General features: G+C 37.2%; 1 protein-coding gene across 2 annotated transcripts in view; it reads right to left on the reverse strand.

The window, feature by feature from the left end:
* Positions 1 to 19,347, reverse strand: part of Pik3r4 (phosphoinositide-3-kinase regulatory subunit 4) — an 82,067-nt gene that overhangs the window by 9,513 nt on the left and 53,207 nt on the right. For both annotated transcript variants that reach the window (XM_063248979.1, XM_063248978.1), the window contains 3 exons: positions 18,888 to 19,053; positions 4,978 to 5,142; positions 1,457 to 1,668 (listed from right to left, as the gene is read on the reverse strand). In XM_063248979.1, coding sequence (XP_063105049.1) covers positions 1,457 to 1,668; positions 4,978 to 5,142; positions 18,888 to 19,053 — 543 coding nt within the window. The remainder of the gene's footprint in view (positions 1 to 1,456; positions 1,669 to 4,977; positions 5,143 to 18,887; positions 19,054 to 19,347) is intronic.

A 19,347-nucleotide genomic window follows, 5' to 3' on the forward strand; every position in this document is an offset into this window, starting at 1 on the left:
TTCATACTCCACAGGTAGGAAAGGTTGCAATAATTCTAGATAAGTATTTTTAATGCAACAGCAGTGTAATAAATATCACAAATGAGTTTATAAAAAAATGTAGGGTGGATGGACTTGATAATTGTCTGACTGCATATTCTACAATGTAAACATATCATGAAATGTCACACTGCTTCCCATAAATATATTTATATGCAATTATTATTTATCAATTAAAAGTTAGATGAGCAATACCATTTATGGTTATGTATTCTGAAATAAATGGAAATATATACCATTACAAAAACCTACTTCTGGCCCAGTATTTAGCTCAGTGCATAAGTGCCTGCCTGGCAAGCATGAGGTCATGAGGTCAGGAGTTCTATCCTCTGTACAAAAAAAAAACCCAAACTATTTCCAAATTACTAAAATAACAAAAAACATTCAATTATCCATCAACTAGAGAATGGATACACAAATTATTCATAAAATGGAGTATTACTCAATATCAAACTGAAAATTCCTCATATATGCAGCCACATAGAAAAGTCTCACAAGCTTTATGCTTAGTGAAAAAGGTGTGCACTACATGATTCTAATCATATGACAATCTGAAAAGGGCTGACACTCTGGAAACAATCCAGGTGAGATTTTGTTAGCATCCAGGAAGAGCACTGAATGAAAAGGATATAAAAAATGATGGAAATGTTTGTGTACTATTTATGATGAGGATCACACACTGTGTATGTTTTTCAAAATTCATCTATATAATTAAACACTTAAAAACTACCAACAAAACAGAACAGGTAAGCAAGCATGCTACACTTGCAAAGGGGTGGGGAACAAAGTGAGAAATCATTACTTGCTCTTCTCCCATAGTAGGCACTGGTAGATGCTTGTAGCTTGTTACATCTCCAAAACCAACTCTGAAAGGATTAGTCCCACTAGAAGGTGAGGATGCTGAGAGAGGGCAATTACACATCTTGCCTGAGGTTACTGGAATTTACAACTATGTGCCCAAACTCAAACACCATTCTCTTTACATCAAGACTGCTGCGTCCCTTGTAGAATGAGAGGACACCAGCAAGTCTGATCACTATGATTATAAAAAGGCTCATTAAGCACAAGGAGGAAGGAATCTGTTGTACACCTTGTGACGCTGATTTCATTTTCAAATATGCCCTTTAATGAAAAATAAATTAAGGGGCTGGGGATTTAGCTCAGCGGCATAAGCGCCTGCCTTGTAAAGCAGGCAGTCGTGAGTTCGATCCCTGGTACCGATAAAAAGGAAAAAGACAAAAAAAAAAAAAAAAAAAAAGAAAAATAAATCATACCTTATCACACAGTTATGCTAAAAAGAAAAGGAGATAGCAAATATGACCAACAAAAGGAAAAAGAAAAGCCAGCACCAACAAGATAGCAACTGTAGGCCATCAGTCGCACTGGAAACCAGCCAATAACTGGAAGGCCAGCTTACCAATGCAGAGCCAGCACTGGTGGATGTCCACGGCAAAGGAGGTGATGAGGCCTGACTTCAAATCATGCTTTAATGTCCAGGCATTGCTTGAAGACCTGAGGTCCCAGCCGACCAGAGAGCCGTTCACAGTGGCGTAGGCGAGGACGGACTGTGCCCCGGAGTTGAAGTGATGCATGTCCACAACGCAGCCATCCTCTTTTAGATCCAGAACTCTAGAAAAATACACAAAGCAAAAGGTAAGGCTTTTCCAGTCACCAAAATGCAACGCTGATTTGTTTAAGGTATATTTATATCCTATCTCTTGTCAAGAAATAAAAATGTGACCCAATCAAGACAATTATAGCTCAAGCATTTATTAAAAATAATTTTACACTTACAGAAGAACTGCAAAACTGCAGTTGCTATGTACCCTTCACTCGGCTTCCTCTCATCTTCTATAATGCAGAACTACTGAAACAGAAATTAACCGTGGCACCAGTATAGAACACAGTCTGATATTATCAATTTGTATTCCACAAGTACCCTTTTACCACCCAAGATCCAATCTAGCATTGAGTTTTTATGTCTCCGTAGTCACCTTTAATCCATGACAGTTCAGTTTTGCAACCTTGATAATTTTTTATGATTACTGCTTAGTTATTAAAAAAAATCCCTCAATTTGGATTTGTCTGATGTTTCATCAGAGATAATATGCACACTACTCCATGTACCTAGACACAACTATGTTTCTCTACCTGATTATTTGTACGCATACATATGTAGCATTTATGGGAAGTCCACACTGAAATCTCCAACTCCTTTCCCATACCAGTTCATTCTAACCTGGACACTTATTTGTCCCCTTCTTTCTCCATTAGAAGAAACTTGACTCTCTTTATCTGCAATACACTTACTCATTTTTTTAACCTTAGAAAGTAGCTTCAGAATTGTTAAACCACACTCCTGGGAAAAATAACCAGCTGGATACAATGTTTTGAGATCCATTTCTTTTGTCACTAGCCTGGTGGTATCCACTGTTTTCCCAAGTTACTCAGGCTGGCTCCTCCATTCTCTAAGGTATATATCAATGTGATTGTAAAACAAGTTCATTTGTTACGAACTATGTTCCATCTTTCCCTGTATATGCAGGTTGATTTTTTAAATTTTCATACAATAAAATCACTTTTTTGTGGAATACAATTACATGTGTTGTGACAAATATATAGGCCTGTACCTTCCACTGCAGGACCATAGAAAAATGTCTGTATCTCCAAATTATTTTGCATAGCCCATTTGTAGTCACCTGCCTGTTCCTTCAATCTGTAGAAACCATTGATCTGTTCTCCTCTCTGACTTTGTTTCCCACAATGTCACATAAATGGAAATGTACATGCATAGCTTTTTGGATCTAATTTCTTTTCCAATTAGATCTATATTTTTCCTAGCAAAATGTATTTAAAAGTCATCATTGTCGCTTGGTAAGCCTACCAGTAATTTATCTCTTGATATTGTGGAGCACTATTCTACTCTGTATCAGTTTTTTTCAAGCTGAAACAGTTTGAAAACTTTGAATGTCACAGGGCTGGGGATGCAGCTCAGCTGAACATCACATGCCCAGCTTGCCTGAGAACACGTGTTTGGCCCCCAGCCCTGCAAACAAAACATGAAATCATCACAAATCACACTGGCCAGATTCAGTGATGACTACATACTGCCCCTTTACACAGACTGCTATGTTTTTATCACTTAGAGATCAGCAAACACTTTTATGGTCAATACTTTAGACTTCTCAGTCACACACGTATCTTGCATATTATCTTTTATTTTGTTTTTTTAATAACCATTTAAAAACACAAAAGTCATTCTTACTCTGTGGACCACACTAGGCTATAGTCTGCTGACTCCTATCTTAAATAAACCTTATATTTACAAATATTCTACTTGTAAGTATATTTTTTTCTATAAAGAAATGATGAAAATCAAGATGTAAAATAAAATATGAACTGATTCTTCCCATTAATTCTAACTCTTAAGAGTCATGATAATGGCTGATAGGTTGAATGAACAAAGGACTCATAGCAAGGTTTCTCTAGAGCAGATTACAGTGAGGCATAGTAAAATTATAGTGTGGTGCAGTAAAATCTGCATTTTCTGGCAAGGTCCCTCTTTAATATTTGCTTAAAGACAAAAACATTCACAGTGAAAAATGCAGTCCACTATGAGCTAACCATGTGCAGAACATGCATGTCTGCTAAGTACACCATGGTACAGAATCATCCTCTGCCGAAATAACATGTAAGGATTCAGTTAAAGGCCACCATCTACAATATATTTTGGAAACAGTTGCTAAAGTCTGCTTAGGGAATGTGAAATACACATATTTTTAAAAGTAACACAGAACAATAAAAACAAAACAAATCCTAGGTGTTCTTTTCTGCCTTAAGCTACACAATGACCATGAGTTATTATCCACTAACAGTTTCATTTTGCTCTTTCTGTGAGGTCCAACACTTACACCTGGCATGCCCTAGACAACCTCGCTGCTTCAGACTAACTTCTCTGTCCCTTCAAGGAGACTCCTGCTGTCCCCACACCACAGCAGGCGTATCACCGAATTACACTGGAACAGCCTCTTGTCTATTTCTCCTACTAACATGTACATTCTTAGCAACAATATTTTATGTCTTTGGAATCCTCAGTGCATAATACAGATTGATCAGACAAAATACTGAATTGTTTTATCTTTAAATATCTTATTTTGCATGTGCTTAATTTTTAAACTACAATTTATAAGTGAAACAAATTCCTAAATAAAACTAATTCGCAATTTTAAAACAATAAAACAATAAATCATATACTAAAAAAAAATTTTTTTTTTTTTTTGACAGAGGGTCTTGCTATGTAGTGCAGGCTGACCTCAAACTCACTTATGCAGCCTAGGCCAGCTTCAAACTCACAGTGATCCTACCTCAGCCTCCAGAGTGCTGGGATTATAGGTGTGTACCCCAATGCACAGCTAAAAAAATTATAATCCCATCTATTTCAGAAATTTTAATGCCAAGCATTTATTTAACTAAGCAAAGCTGAGCATGGTGGCACCTGCCTGTAATCCCAGCACTTGTGAGGCTGAGGCAGAGGCAGGAAGATCACCATGAACTCAAAGCCAGCTTGGGCTATACAGTGAGTTCAAGGCCAGCCAGTTAACACTGAGGCCCTGCCTCAAACAAAACAAAACAAAACACATAAACTCTCAGTATCAGCTAGACAGAGGTGTGTTTTTAGTAGTTAGATAGATGATGCAGTAATTATGTTATTTAAGCAGATTCCAGTCTGGTATGAGTGAGTTCAAAACTGTGTCTCTAACCCTTTTACGAACTGGCAGAAAACAAGCTATGAAGACATCATGGTGGTCAGTCTTAGTGCATGGCCTTAAAACAAGAAGTGCAATGTAAGGGGCCACAGTGATCCAAACTATACTGCAGAGGGGAGAGTGAAGTTACCACAGTGTGCTAAAGGCAAGGTTTAAAAGATGAGGCGGTTACCTGCTTTGTAGAGGATGGATTTTAGGCGACTTGGGCAGCTTAGAAGCCTCAACTCCAAGAAGCTGGACAGCACCATTATCTGACGCAATGGCTAAGTAGTGGGAGCCTTGGCAAAATGTTAGTGTCTTGACTCGTCCTCCAATTCGACTATATGTAAGGATAGATCTGAGTGAAAGAAAAGAAAGATAGCATTTCTGAAGCAGCTACAAGCATGTTATTGCTGATATCAAATATTCACATAGCACAGTCCACTTTATCTTCCTGATTTCCTAACAAAAATGATAATCTCTCCTCAAAAGCAATGGTACAAAATCACCTTTTATTTTACTGTGATAACCACAAATGTCCATCTTCACATACTTCTATCACAGAAAGACTGATGTTCCTTCTTTCTGATTGGAGCCCCAGTACTTATGATCTAATTCAATTCTCCTTCGGTTTTTGTAATACTTTAAACCCTCGCGCTTACGCCTCTCATTCATCCCATAATTCATCTCATTCATCCCATAATTCCTTACAGACAGCCTGGCTACAGGAACCAAAGTTTCATTTCCAACTACCTATACAATTTTGGTCAAGCTACTTGATCTGTTTTGGGCCTCAGTTTTCTCATCCACAAAATAAAAGAGTGCCTTACTTACCTAACAGGGTCACAGCAGAGATTAAACACAGTGGACCCTTAATTTACAAACTTAATTTGTTTTACAATTTTTGGGAAGATAGCTGCATTTATGTTTGTGTGGGAAAATAAATGGTGACAACTGTCTGTCATTGAGACATAGTTTATAACAGAAGCAAAATTTTGCTAAACACTTTTGTTTGCAAAGTGAAGCGTTTGGGAACCAATGTATTACTGTAATATGTACGCTGTGAAAACATTTGTAAGTGCACAATTTGTATTATATTTGGTCTCTTCCACAAACAATGAACATCTCAAGCAGTCTTAATCTTTCTCCTTTAAATTCTCAACTTTTGCAAATTTGTGATCTAGACAGAATGCCTTCCATTACCACCAATTTTTTCCTTCAGTATTCTGCATACAGTGTATCTTTACCTTTCAAAAGAGCCATTTCAAAGGTCACAATCTCTAATCAACACATTTATTAGTCTTTAGTTATTTATTAAACAAGCTAATGCATACTAAATGGACAGAAATTATTAAAATGCAAAGAAATACAGGGAAGTAAAAACCTTGATAATACCACCTAGAGAGAAACACTAATGTTTTCTCATCTATCCTTATACTCTTCAGTACTTACCTCTCTAGTTCACTTTTCTTAAACAGCTTTATTGAGGTAATTTTTATACATGGTAGATTACATTTTGAAGTATACAATTAAAGTGTACACTTAAAGTGATTTTCTAAGTACATTAACAGAACTCTGCACAGATTACCACCAATTCTAGGTCATTTTCATCATTCCTAAGAAACCATAAAATAAAACCATCCTCCTACTCATTAGCATTTATTCCCCATTTCCTCCTCTCCTTACCCCTCATAACGAATAATCTCACTTTTTATGAACTTGCCTATTCTGGACATTTCATATAAATGCAATCATACACTGTACAGCTTTCTTTCTTGCAGTATGCTGTCATGTTTATCTACATTGTACCACACAGTGCTTCACTCCTTTTTACGGTTGAATATGATTCCATTGTTGGATATATCACATTTGTTTACCTGTCATCTGCTGATGAACTTACGGTTTGTTTCTACTTTCAGGCTATTACAAATAATGCTGCTGTAAAGTTTGTATGAATCACAAATCTTTGTGGGGACGTGCATTTCAAACACAATGCCTAATGCGGCCCACGCAGTACTGGAAATGAGTAAAAGGAGCCAAGGATAAGGTAATGGCAGAGATGCTTAGTCTCTCAATACAGTGTTCTCTCTGCCTCTTTTAATGTCTAGATCTAAATCACACACCACAAAGTTCACCTTTAAGCGGAGTTTGCAACCATCACATTATCTTATTCCAGAACATTTTCATCAACTCAAAAAGAAACTCAGCACTCAGTCTTTCCACAATGTTCCTTCCTCCCAGCCTTGGTCATTCAGTGACAACTACTCATTCTGCCTTCTGTTTCTATGAATTTGCCTAGTCTGGATATTTAATATAAATGGAATCACAAACAACGTGGTCTTTGGAATTAGTTTCTTTCATTTAGCAAAATATTTAAAGTTTTACACATGTTGCAGCATGTATTAGTACTCCTTTCCCTTCCATGGCTAAGTCTCCACTGTATAGATATTCTTCACCTGTTTGTCTATTTATCAGCTGGTAGACACTGTGGTTTCCACCCCCTGGCTAACGATGTGAGGCTGCTAAGATCATCTATGCATAGAGTTTGTGTAAGCATATTTTCACGTATCCTGTGTACATACTGAGGGGTGGAACTGTGGGATCACTGGGCAACCCTGCATCTCATATATTGAGACTGCCAAAATGATTTCCATAGTTGCTGAGCTGTTTTTCCATCAGCAATATATAAAGTTCCAATTTCTCCACATACTCATTAACATGTTATTTCTTTACATACATCCTCATCAATGTTTATTTTTTGTTGTTGTTTTGCTCTACAGTCACTACAGTTAATGTGAAATGATATTTCATTGTGGTTGTTATTTGCATTGCCCTAGTAACTAATGACACTTATTGGTCCTATTTGGATAAACACCTGATTTTTTATTTTTCATTGGGTCACTTGTGTTTTTATGAGAGTTGTTTATACATCCCTAGTAATAGATCCTTATCATACCTACAATTTCCTTTGTCAGATACATTTTTCCCATTATTGTGTTTTCACTTTCTTGGTAGTGTTCTTTGAAGCACAAAGATTTATAATATTGATGAACTCTCATTTGTCTTTTTAATCACTTGTACTTTTGATATCATGTCTCAAAATCCTTGCCTACTGTACAACCATCGAAATTTACAAGCCTCTGTCTTCTCTGAATGTTTTATAGTTTGTATAAACTACAAACAAGTATAGTTCTTACTTTGAGGTCCATGATACATTTTGAATAATTTTGTGAAAATTTATCTTTCTGAATACCCTGTGATCCCAGAACCATCTGTTAAAACAACTATTCTTTCCTCCATTAAAATATCCCACACTTTTGTCAAAAACAGTGACCATAACTATGTTTCTGCATATCTGTTCTATTCACTGACCTGTCCTATGGCAGAATCACACTATTTTCATTACTGTACCTTCATTATCAATTTTGAAATTTTCAAATTTCAATACTCCAATTTGGTAATTTTCTTTTAAGGCTGTTTTGATTATTCTGGGGCCCTCATAATTTATTAATTTTGGAGGCAGACTGTCAATGTCTAGAGAAATATAAAGCTAGAAATTTCATAGAAATAGTACTGAATCTATACATCAATTTGGGAAAGATACACTATCTCAACAACATTAAGTATTCTACTCCATGAACAACTTTTTTCCACTTATTTAGGTCTTCTGTAATTTCTTTTGTATCTGTTAGTACACGTATCTTGTACTTTTTTGTGTTATTCATAACTAGTTCCCTTTGATGCTACTATAATTGGAAATTTTTCTTAACTTTCTATTTGATCTATTCATTACTAGCAAATACAACTGTAATTAATTTTTGTATAGTGACCTTTATCTTCCACTTTGCTGAACTCACTCATCAGTGCTTTTTTTTAAACTATTGTTTGCCTGGCTATAACCTCAAGTCCAATGCTTAACGGAACTGGCAAGAATGACATCACTGTTTTGGTCTTCATCTTAGCTTTCATTCTTTGATCATTAAGTATAATATTGGCTGTGGGTTTTATCTTCTATCACTAGAGTTCAGTGAGCTAGTTTTAATCATTAATGTTTATTGGAATTTGTCAACTACATTGTGAGTGGTGAAACAATGGTGTGGTCTCACCCATTATTCACACGGCACACTCATTAACTGATTTCCATGCACTGAACCAGCTTTGCACTTCTGGCATATGGCAGTGAGTCATGGTATACAATCCTTTTCATATGCCAGGTTCAAGTCTGTTTCTGTTTTGATGAAGGATTTACAACTGTAGTAATTACAGTGCAGATTCTAGTTTCCTTATAATATATTTGCCTGGCTATGGTATCACGTTAATACACATGTGCCTCATGCAATGAGTCAAGAAGTATTTCCTATTTTTGGGGAGACTACTTAAAAGATGGGTAATAATTCTTTAAATATTTGGTAGACTTCACATTAAGGCCACTTCAAACTGAGCCACTGTTTAGGGGAAAATTCTTGATTATACTATTTTTATTGTCAGATTTTCTTTTTTCTTTTTTTTTTTTGTGGGCATACAAGTGTTCATAGTTTTCCCCTCATACTATTTTCTTATTTCTGTCAAGTGAGAAGTAATAACCCTTTTTTAAAAAGCACTGATTCTAGTAATAATGTTATTCTTTTTTTAATTGGTCACTATCATAAAGGCTCACCAATTTTGTTGAGCATTATAAAGAACTCCTGCTTATGTAGATTTTTCTTCAATCTTTGTTTTTCTATTTTCTATTTCATTTATTTCATCTTTAGTATCTTCCTTCCTTCTACTTAAATTGGTTAAGCCTGTTCTTCTTTAGTAGTTTCTTCAGGTTCAGTTTTTACAGCTGTAAATACCCTTTGAGCAGCATCTTCTAAGTTTGAGTATTCTGTGTTTTATTTTCACTAATCTCACATAGGTTCTAATTTCCCTTAGAACCACTAGCTATTCACCAGTATGCTATTTTACCAACATATACTGGTGAATTTTCCAGTTTCCTATTACCTAATTTTGTTTTACTGTGATTGGAAAACATACTTTGTATGCTTTCAGTCCTTTTAAATTCTGAAGCTGGTTTATGAACATAAGATTTAATGTGGAACATATTCCATACACAAAAAAATTGTATCTTACTGTTAGTTATGAGTACTCTGTTAATACCTGTCAGATCTGACTGGTTTACAGTGAGGTTAAGATCTCTGATTTCTTGTTGTGATCTTATTCTTGAGTCTTCCATCAATACTGAAACGGGGATACTAAAGTCTCCTACTTATATGGGTGGCTTTCCCTTCAATTCTTTAATTTTTTCCCTCATGTATTTTGCTTTCATCTGTTGTCTGGTTCCTATGTTACAGCTGACACGTCTTCCTGATGCCCAGATGCCACTATCATGATAAAATACCCCTACTTGACTTTAGGAGCAACTTTAGCAATTTTTAAAATGTTCTGTTGAACATTAATATAGCCATGTCCCCTCTTTTTCTGGTACTACCTACATGATGTCTTTTCCAAGCCTCACTTTCAATCTATTTGAGCCTCTAAATCTAAAATATATCTCTGTACACAGCATATAACTGGATCAAGTCTTTTTCCTCTTTTCCATTAACTTTGTCTTTTGACTACATTTAGTGTGACCACCAATATGGTATGACTCACATTTGACATTTGTTTTTTGTGTTTTAAATATTTTTATATTTCATTAGTCTTCTTTTGTTTTAAGTGTTTTCTCAAATGCTTACTTTTCCTATTGTTTATATGCTTTGGAATTTTCACTAAAAGTTTCAAGTTGTTTTTATGTTTCTGAATTTTACTAAAAGTTTCAAGTTTAAGTTGCCCTAAAAAATACAACTGACACTTCCGGGACAACATGGTGGACAAATAACAGCAGCCACAGAGGCTCTCTGAGATTACCAGTTTAGAATCCAGAAGTGGTGCCGTGTGAGGAGTCCTAAGTGAGGGGAGATGTACCCTGCCAACCCAGGAACGAACTAAGCTGAGAGAAACCAACTGGAAATGCAATCCTGATGTTATAATATGAACAGATAAAATCAGCGCGGAAGGTGGATCCCGCGCCACTGGAAGCCACGATTTGAATTTCTTAGTGCCGCTGCTGCCTCCCAATCGGCAAGGCAGGGAGACAGACGCGGGAAAGCTCTGAGAGTGGGAATCCGCGAACCAAAGGGCATTGAGAACAGGACTAGCAGGGAGCCCAGCATCAACCTGCAGTGAGTGAGAGAAACGGGGACCCTTTCAGAGACTAGGAGGCTTCAACAGAGGACATTCTGGGACCGGGCAGACTAGCTGGAACAGGACGCTGCAGTGACTTTAGTCGCATATTCCCCTCTCAAGCGGGATTGGTGGGGAGCACTTGGCCTGGTGATGCCATGGACTAAGATCCAGTAGGCTAGCCCAAACCAGGTCCCTGCACCCGGTGGTGCACCCTAGCAGTGAAGCCTTCACTAGGTTGATCTGGAGGGATGGGCCCAGCAGAGGCTGCCCAGGTCTGTGTCTCCCTAGTACACTGCGGTGGGCAGGAACACCTAGCCAGCACCATTCAAACAAACTGTAACAGACAAAGAGGAAAAAAAAAAAACTGGGCCTCCTACATATGCTTGTATGGAAGGAACAAAAAGTATGGGAAGAGAGAGCAACAAGAAAGGGTCCTCAGTCCCCAATCCTGAGAACACTGATCAAGGAAAGGTAAATGCAAAAGAGAATGAAGGCAGAAAACATGCAATATCAGACACGGCACCAATAGACATAAAGTGATATCTCCGGAGCCTCATAGACGAGTTCAAAAATGAAGTATTTAATGAAATAAAGCAAGAAATAAGAAGAATAGTTAGAGAAATGCTAAGCACTGCCCAGGAAAAAACAGATGGTGGAATGGAAGAACAGAAAAAAAGGGGAGAATTGTTTGATGGAGAAAATAGAGAAAACATAGAATACGTGAAGCAGGTTCAAAGAGATTACCAGGAAACTAAAAAGTCTATTGAAAGCTGGCATAACAGCTTGAAAGAAACTAAGGATGTATTATCAGAACTGGAGGACAGATTTGTAAGGTGGGAGCATGAAATGAAAAACTTCTTAAAAATAACAAGAAAATAAACAGCAATAATACAAAGACCAGAAGATGATAAGAGGATCTATAACTTAAGAATTAAGAATATAAAAGAAGAAGTAGGGACACAAACAAACGGATTACAAAAGCTATTCACAGAAATAATCCAGGAGAATTTCCATAATTTAGCAAAAGTAAAGATACTCAGATGTATGAGGCATACCGGACCCCAGCCACCTACAACCCAAACAGAGCTACACCCAGGCATATAATCATCAAAATTCCAGAAATCCAATATAAGAACAGAATATTAAAAGCTGTTAGAGACAAGAAACTGATCACTTACAAGGGAACACCCATCAGAATTACAGCAAATTTCTCGGCACAAACCATCAAATCACAAAGAGCGTGGGGGGAAATAATTCAAGCTTTGAAAGATAATAACCTCCAGCCAAGATTGATATATGCTGCACAACTGTCCCTAGAAATTGATGGAAAAACAAGGAGCTTCCAGGATAAAGAGGAACTAGGGGAATTGGCAACCACCAATTCAACTCTACAGAGATTACTGCAGGATATTCTAAAAATGAAAAATACCAAGATTCCAGAAACAGTGGCAGAGAGGCCACAATGAATGGAGCAGAAAGCGAAATGAAGAAGACAAACTGACAACTAATGACAGAAAAAGAGCTCAACAGAAATGAGGCAGAGAAGGTTGGATGGTAGGAACAGCCATTTTGGAGAAAACAACACATCATAATAGGTAGTGCTGATTTAATATCCTCTTATTTTGAAGTCCCATCAAGCTTTTGTTCTTCTGTCTCCATCGGTTTTAACCTGTTGTGTCTTATTGGACTTTATTATATGTGATAATATAAACAAAAATTTTTATAGACAAGGAGATTATACAGAAATCATTGTTCATTTTCTGTTAGTTGATTCTAAATACCCTGTAATACTGTCATTCTCTTGAACGGTTTTACATTGTCTTGATATGTTTGATGCTACATACGAAGTTATACCCAAAGATTTTAAGGAAAGAGACACCGTGCTAACTACTTTTATGTTGAGATTATCTTGTGGTGAAACACTATTTTGCTTAAATGGCTATGTTTTGACCTGCGCTGCTTTGTTGTTATGCCTTCTTTTTTATCTCAATCTCCTTTTTATTATTTACTTTTTCATTTTTATCCTTTTAATTAAGGGAAAAATAAAAATTAGCAGAATATATTATAGTAACCCACATTGATTTCCTATTAACTTGATTTGAAACCCTGTATTGCTCTCACCATCTTGTTTTGACTGAAGACAATAAGATTCATTATGACGCCCTTTCTGGTTGACTATTATCTTCTTTTGAAGTCCTGTAATGTCTCCAATGTTTTGGTTTTATTGGTCTTGTTCTTTACTGTTTTGTTCAATTTTATTATAACTGATGATATAGGCAATTCTTTTCTTTTCTTTTTTTTTTGTTTTTGATCTTTTTCCTTTTTTTATCTGTACGGGGGATCGAACTCATGACTGCCTGCTTACAAGGCAGGTGCTTATGCCGCTGAGCTAAATCCCCAGCCCCTAGGCAATTCTTTTTAAGATAGCAAGAGGCATTAATGGTAACCATTGTTGATCACCTTGTATTTTGTTTTTACATTATGTATTATGCCCATTCTTTTGAATTGACTGACTCTGTCCTATTATGTCATATTTGGTTTTACTTTCTTCAAAAAAAAGTAATAAGAACAGTGGGAGTAATAAAACCCAAAAATGTGTAATTGTCATTGTACAAAAGAGAGGAAAAGAAAGTGCTCTAAAGGACATAACTGTCTGTATATTTAAGTGTATAAGATAGATAACCATATTACCGAGTTTTATTGGATCATTGAACAGAACTGTTTGCAGTCTCACTGTTTGAATGTCCACTCTATATGCTTTAATTTTGTAACTTGAACAATTATTTCTAAGACGACAATATGTAACCTATTAACTAGTGATTTCCTACTGTTTATTTTTTCTGAAATTCTGTATAATTTGTACCCTTTTTCTGTTTTTTTTTCCTCCTTAAACAAAATTTTAAAAAAATACAACTGACATGTTAAAACAGTCAGATAAATACCAATTTCATTTCAATAATAAACAAAATTTGCTCCAATAGTTGTTCCCCTCCTCCATCGTCTATTCAACTACTGTCATACAGTACTACTGGTATAGATCTGTGTTACAAGCCCACAGATAGTCTTATGTCTTTATGCAGTAATCATTTTTAAATCGGTGAGCAGATACCTTCTTTTATATTTACTTGTGATTTTAACTCTACTTTTCCTCTTTATTTCTTCAGAAGAATTTAAGTTACAGTCCCATGCTTTTTCATTTCAGCACGAAGGATCCCTTTTAGTAGTATTTTAGAGACAATATGCCTGCAATAGAGTCCTTGTCTTTATTTATGTTGAATCACTGTTATTTCTGAAGGATAATTTTATGAGATAAAGATTATTGGCTGCCAGTTTTTTCCTCTTCACAGTGAATATACCATCCGTATTTCTGACTTCTAACCTACGTCACTTCTGATGAAATGTCTGTTAATGAGTCACTTTTCTCTTGATACTTTCACGATTTTCTTTGCCTTTCAACAGTTTGCTTATGACATGCCTAGGTAGTACCATTCCTTTGGGATGTTTATAGAGGTTTATATGGGAGGACATTACAGAGGCTTATATGAGTGACTTGAGCATCCACTTCTCTAGGTATCTGTAGGAATCCTGAAACAAATCCCCCACGGATACTAAGGGACAGCTATATTCATTCTGCCCTCCTTAAACTCACGCACGTGTTGAAATGCTGGATGGAGCTCCACGGGTCTCCTCAAAATCTGTTCATTTTTCCTTATTGTTTTCTTTTTGTACCTGACTGATCAATTATCTATAAACGTTCCAGTTATTTTTTTCTCTTGCCAATTGAAATCTGTAGTTAAGGTTGTCCAGTGAATTTTTTATTTGAGTTTCCTCAAATCCACAATTTCTATTTGGTTATCTACCATTTCTCTTAGATAGTCTTTGAGACACTGTTCTCGCTACTTCTTTAAACATGCTTTCTTTTCATTCTCTGAACATACCTATAATAACTGAAGTGACTGGGATTACTGAGACTGTTTCCTTTAACTGCTTTTTTTCCCTGTGTATTGGGCACCCTTTCCCATTTCTTTACCAGACTTGTAACTCTCTGGAGATGGGGACTTGGGCAGTACCAAAGCCAGTATGACTCCTCCAGTGCCCACTGAGGAGCTAGTTTCATGGCTACTATAATTGGGAGCTGTTTTCAACACGCCCAGAAAGCTGGATATAAGGGGCTAAAATTAAGTTAAACATGACATGACTTTTCTTACTGAGAGTAAGATGCTTTTATTAACTGAACACTTACAGAATTCCAAAATTTTAGTTTCCAAAGTTCTAAGAAAAATCTATTTTGCCAAGATTTTCACTGCTTTTAGGGAGAAACAGCTTTTAGAGTTCTTTACTCAGCCATTCCAAAAACAAACTGTCTGTATCATCTTCTTAAACTTGTACTTTTGAACAATATTTCTGTGGTCTTCATACTAAAGAATTCATTTCCACATCAGTTTTACAGCTGCATCATTATCACCATCTCTCTGTCTCTTTCTCTTTCTTTCTCTCTCTCTATCTCTCTCTCTTTCATTTTGTTTGGGGGGGATTGGTCTTTTCTTGAGACAGGGTTTCACTATGTAGTTCAGGATAGCTTTGAACTCCCAGGTTGGCCTTGAATTCAGTGATCCTCCTGCTTTAGCTGCTCCGCCTCCAAATGCTGGGATCACAGGCCTATGCCAACACTCCCAGCTGCATCAGCTCTTTTAATATACAAATTTACCCCTGTTGCTGAACCTTTAGTTTGCTTCTAATAGGGAATTTTTTTTAAACCATTCTAAATAAAGGCAAACTGAACAGCCTTAAAATTATTCACTGGGTTTATTCCTAGTTTCTTGATAATGGCTCATGATATATATTGTCAAAAGCCTTGCAGGGAAAATGAACTGTATTCCATCAGAGGGTACTAATTAAACACCCTGAGCCTTACTAGGATTTTATACTACTTGTAGGATTTTATACTACTTGTAGAGGCCTTATTTGAATGAGGCCTCTAAATACCTTTCTTAAAACTCTCTGTAGTTACAGCCCTGGAATTGAGAGATAACACAATTATCATAAGAATTTAAGCAAGGTGGAAGCCACAAACATAAAAGAACCTGGATAGCAGCCCCTTCACCCACCTCTGCTAAAATACAAAAGAGATTAAGTGGCAGCCACCTAAAGACTCCTATTTAATATGTAAAAGGCACCTACATATATACACACATATACATACACTTAATGTTCTCACTTTAACATCAACTACATTATTGTACCATACACACACGGGACCCCTTTACTTATTCAACTCTGATTTATCTTCCTATAAGGCTACTGTCCCCTCCCCAACCATCATAGAGGGTCAGGAAGAACCCAAACGGCAGAAAGAAGGCAGATAGAGGTGCCCAAGGTCAGGAACAAAGAAGGCCAGAGAGCCAATCAGACAGGGATGTCTTCCACCAGCCCATGTGGGAGGGAGGAAATCACTAATAAAACTAATAAAATGAAGCTTAGGACAAAGGCTCATGGGTATTTGCTTCTGATGTCCCCTACTCTTCCAGAGCAGCTGTCAATCTTCTCTTTTTCTATCCTTTTACAAATAAACCATCTTCCTTTAAACTCTGCCTCTTTAATAGTATTACTGTTACGTAGTTAATGATCCTGGCAGTTGTACTTTCGAAAACAAGAGTGACGCCTAATTCCACCTCACCACAGGAAGTCTGGCAAGCAGCATAAAGCAGTATTCCATGTCCTCTGATCCGTAAGGGCCACCTTCTGTTCCTTCTAATAAACCATACCTGGCAGCTGCATACTACTTCGTTGCCATGTCCTTTGCTGCTTCAGAACAAGAACTAAGAGGGACAAAGCTGGTTATACCAGGATTCTGCAAGACTCAGGCAGCAGGGACTCAAGTTCATACCCAGCCTGGACAATTAGATAGAATCTGCCTGGGGCGGGGACGTATCTCTCAGTGTGGTGTTCATGGTTTCAATCTCCAGTACCATACACAGACACACAAAAGGACCACACACAGACCAAAAAGAAAAAAGAAAAAATAAGTAAATAAACGAAGAACTTAGTTAATGATGTGCATGGCGAAGATTTTAGATGTCCTGGTATCTGCAACTTGCTTTGAATTAACAATGAAACGAACTGTGGAGGCATAGTGCAGTGACAGAGTGAGCATTCATGAAGCCCTGGGTCCAACACCCTGTGACAAAAACTGAAAACATAAAACAAATACATTGAATGTACTGTAAAACACGTCAACCTATCCTCATAGGTTGGAAAATTCCATGATAAAATCTTCATTTAAAAGCCGCTACGTAAAGACTCCTAATTCTTTCAACAATTTCCATTTGGATCAATTCAATGCAAAGAGCAAATAACAGAAAAAAAATTAAGCATGATTAAAACACAAAGCCCTTTCTGAAAAATATATAATTAGCACAAAATTGGGCAAATAAGCTTAAATTACAGTAATGCTTCTTTTCACCAATGCTTCTGTTCACAAACAATTCTGTTCTCAAATAAAAGGCTTTGACCAAACTTCAACCTGTTCATAAACTCTACATCAGATGACAAACACAACCCCAGGTATCTCCCCAATAGAACGCAAATGAGTTGTGTTCCCAATACTGTAAAACAAAGTCATGAACTAAAGTGCCACCATATTTTAGTTATCAAAGATGTTTTGCTTGATATTTTGTCTCATTATAGTCAATAAACCAATAATGAGAAAAGCATCAGAGACTATCACATCCTTTAATGTAGGTGAGATTCAATTTTGGTTACTAGTAGCTTTTCAGACCAAACTAGGCAAAGAATGAATAACATGATTATCTGAACTAAAAGACAGCACCTAGATGTAGTGGCACACACCTGTAACCCTAGCACTTGGGAGCTGAGGCAGGAGGACTGGCACAAGTTTGAGGCCAGCCTGTGCACAGTGAGTTCAAGGATAGCCTGGGGTACACAGAAAGACCCTGTCTCAAAAAAAAAGAAGAAAAGCAAAAAGGAGTTGGAGACAGACTGTAAATCAGGGCAGAGCACAGCAATAAAGTTGCACCAATCTAAAATACTTACAGAATTTGTCTTCCTGACACAGCTGGCCATTTCATCAGGTTTTACATTCTTCTTGCTCGTATTCCAGCTAAAAGTCAGTAAATCTTGCTAGCTTTAACATCAAAACATTTCCAGAATATGCGCCTTTCTCCTTATCAACACTATTACCAGGCCTCTGCAACCATCGCCTCTTCCTTTCATTACTACAGCAGTCTCCTAATTGTTTCACCCTACCCATCTTCCTAGTCTACTCTCAACACAAAAGCCAGCTACATGTAATCTACATTGCATCTTCCCTCTACTCACAATCCTGCAAAGGCTCCCAGCTCACAAAAGTCCAAGTCCTTCATCACAGCCTGAACCCCGTCTCCAGCTTCTCTTGCCTCTGCCTCTGGCTCGCTCCGCTGCACCTGCATGGGGCTGTCTGCTGTCCTCGAACATACCAAAAGTGTCTCTTCCCTGGGGCTTCCGACATTCCTCTTTATTCTGCCTGAAATACTCTTCCACACACATCCACATCTACCCCTACTTTTTTTAAAAAGTCCTTCAAACATCAATTTTCCCTGTGAGGTATTCTCTGGCCAATTTATTTAAAATTCCTCTGCCTCACCTCTACCTGCGTCTCCCATTCCCTTTTCCAGCTGCATTTTGTATAACATTTGTTTGATCATTTAACACAATACTGTACTTACTTATAGCATCTCTTACTTTCCACTAGAAGGCAAACTCTTCAAGACAAGAAATTTTCCCCCCATCTCGTAGTGCCAGAGCCCTGGCACCTAAAATAGTAGCTGCTACAGAGTAAGTACTACATAAATATTCATTGACTTGAGTGCTTAACTGATCCATTCCTGATCACGTTACCTAGTTGTAGTGGTCTTTCCCTCCATCTTCTGGCTGTTCCAGATTTTCACTGTGCCATCATTTGAACATGTTGCAAAAAGTGAGTGTTCATCAGAGACTCTAATTCGATTCACAGCAGATTTGTGTTCATGAAGATGTGCAACTAGTAGCCCTTTAGGACGCCACCCTAAAAGAAAGCAAAGGAGTGTATCTTACACTACAGTTTGCAAATACAATTTTCCCTTCAGCTTCCACCTACAATCACCAACAACTAGCTTGAGAATTAAGTGATTCAAACATACCAACTGTTAGCTAGTAGACCCTGACAGATACTATTATTTATTAACTAAGATGCTGAGACAGTAAGCTACCGAAGACTCCACCTGGCCCCCTTCTCCAGGATCTGACTCTAACCATTCACTGAGCAGCATGGAGCCATAATGATTACCCTAGCCTAGAGGAACTGGGAGTGGATGAGAGT

This window comes from Cavia porcellus, unplaced genomic scaffold (assembly GCF_034190915.1).
Source record: "Cavia porcellus strain 051 isolate PalLab524CR breed Dunkin Hartley unplaced genomic scaffold, mCavPor4.1 scaffold_5, whole genome shotgun sequence".
Taxonomy (NCBI): domain Eukaryota; kingdom Metazoa; phylum Chordata; class Mammalia; order Rodentia; family Caviidae; genus Cavia; species Cavia porcellus.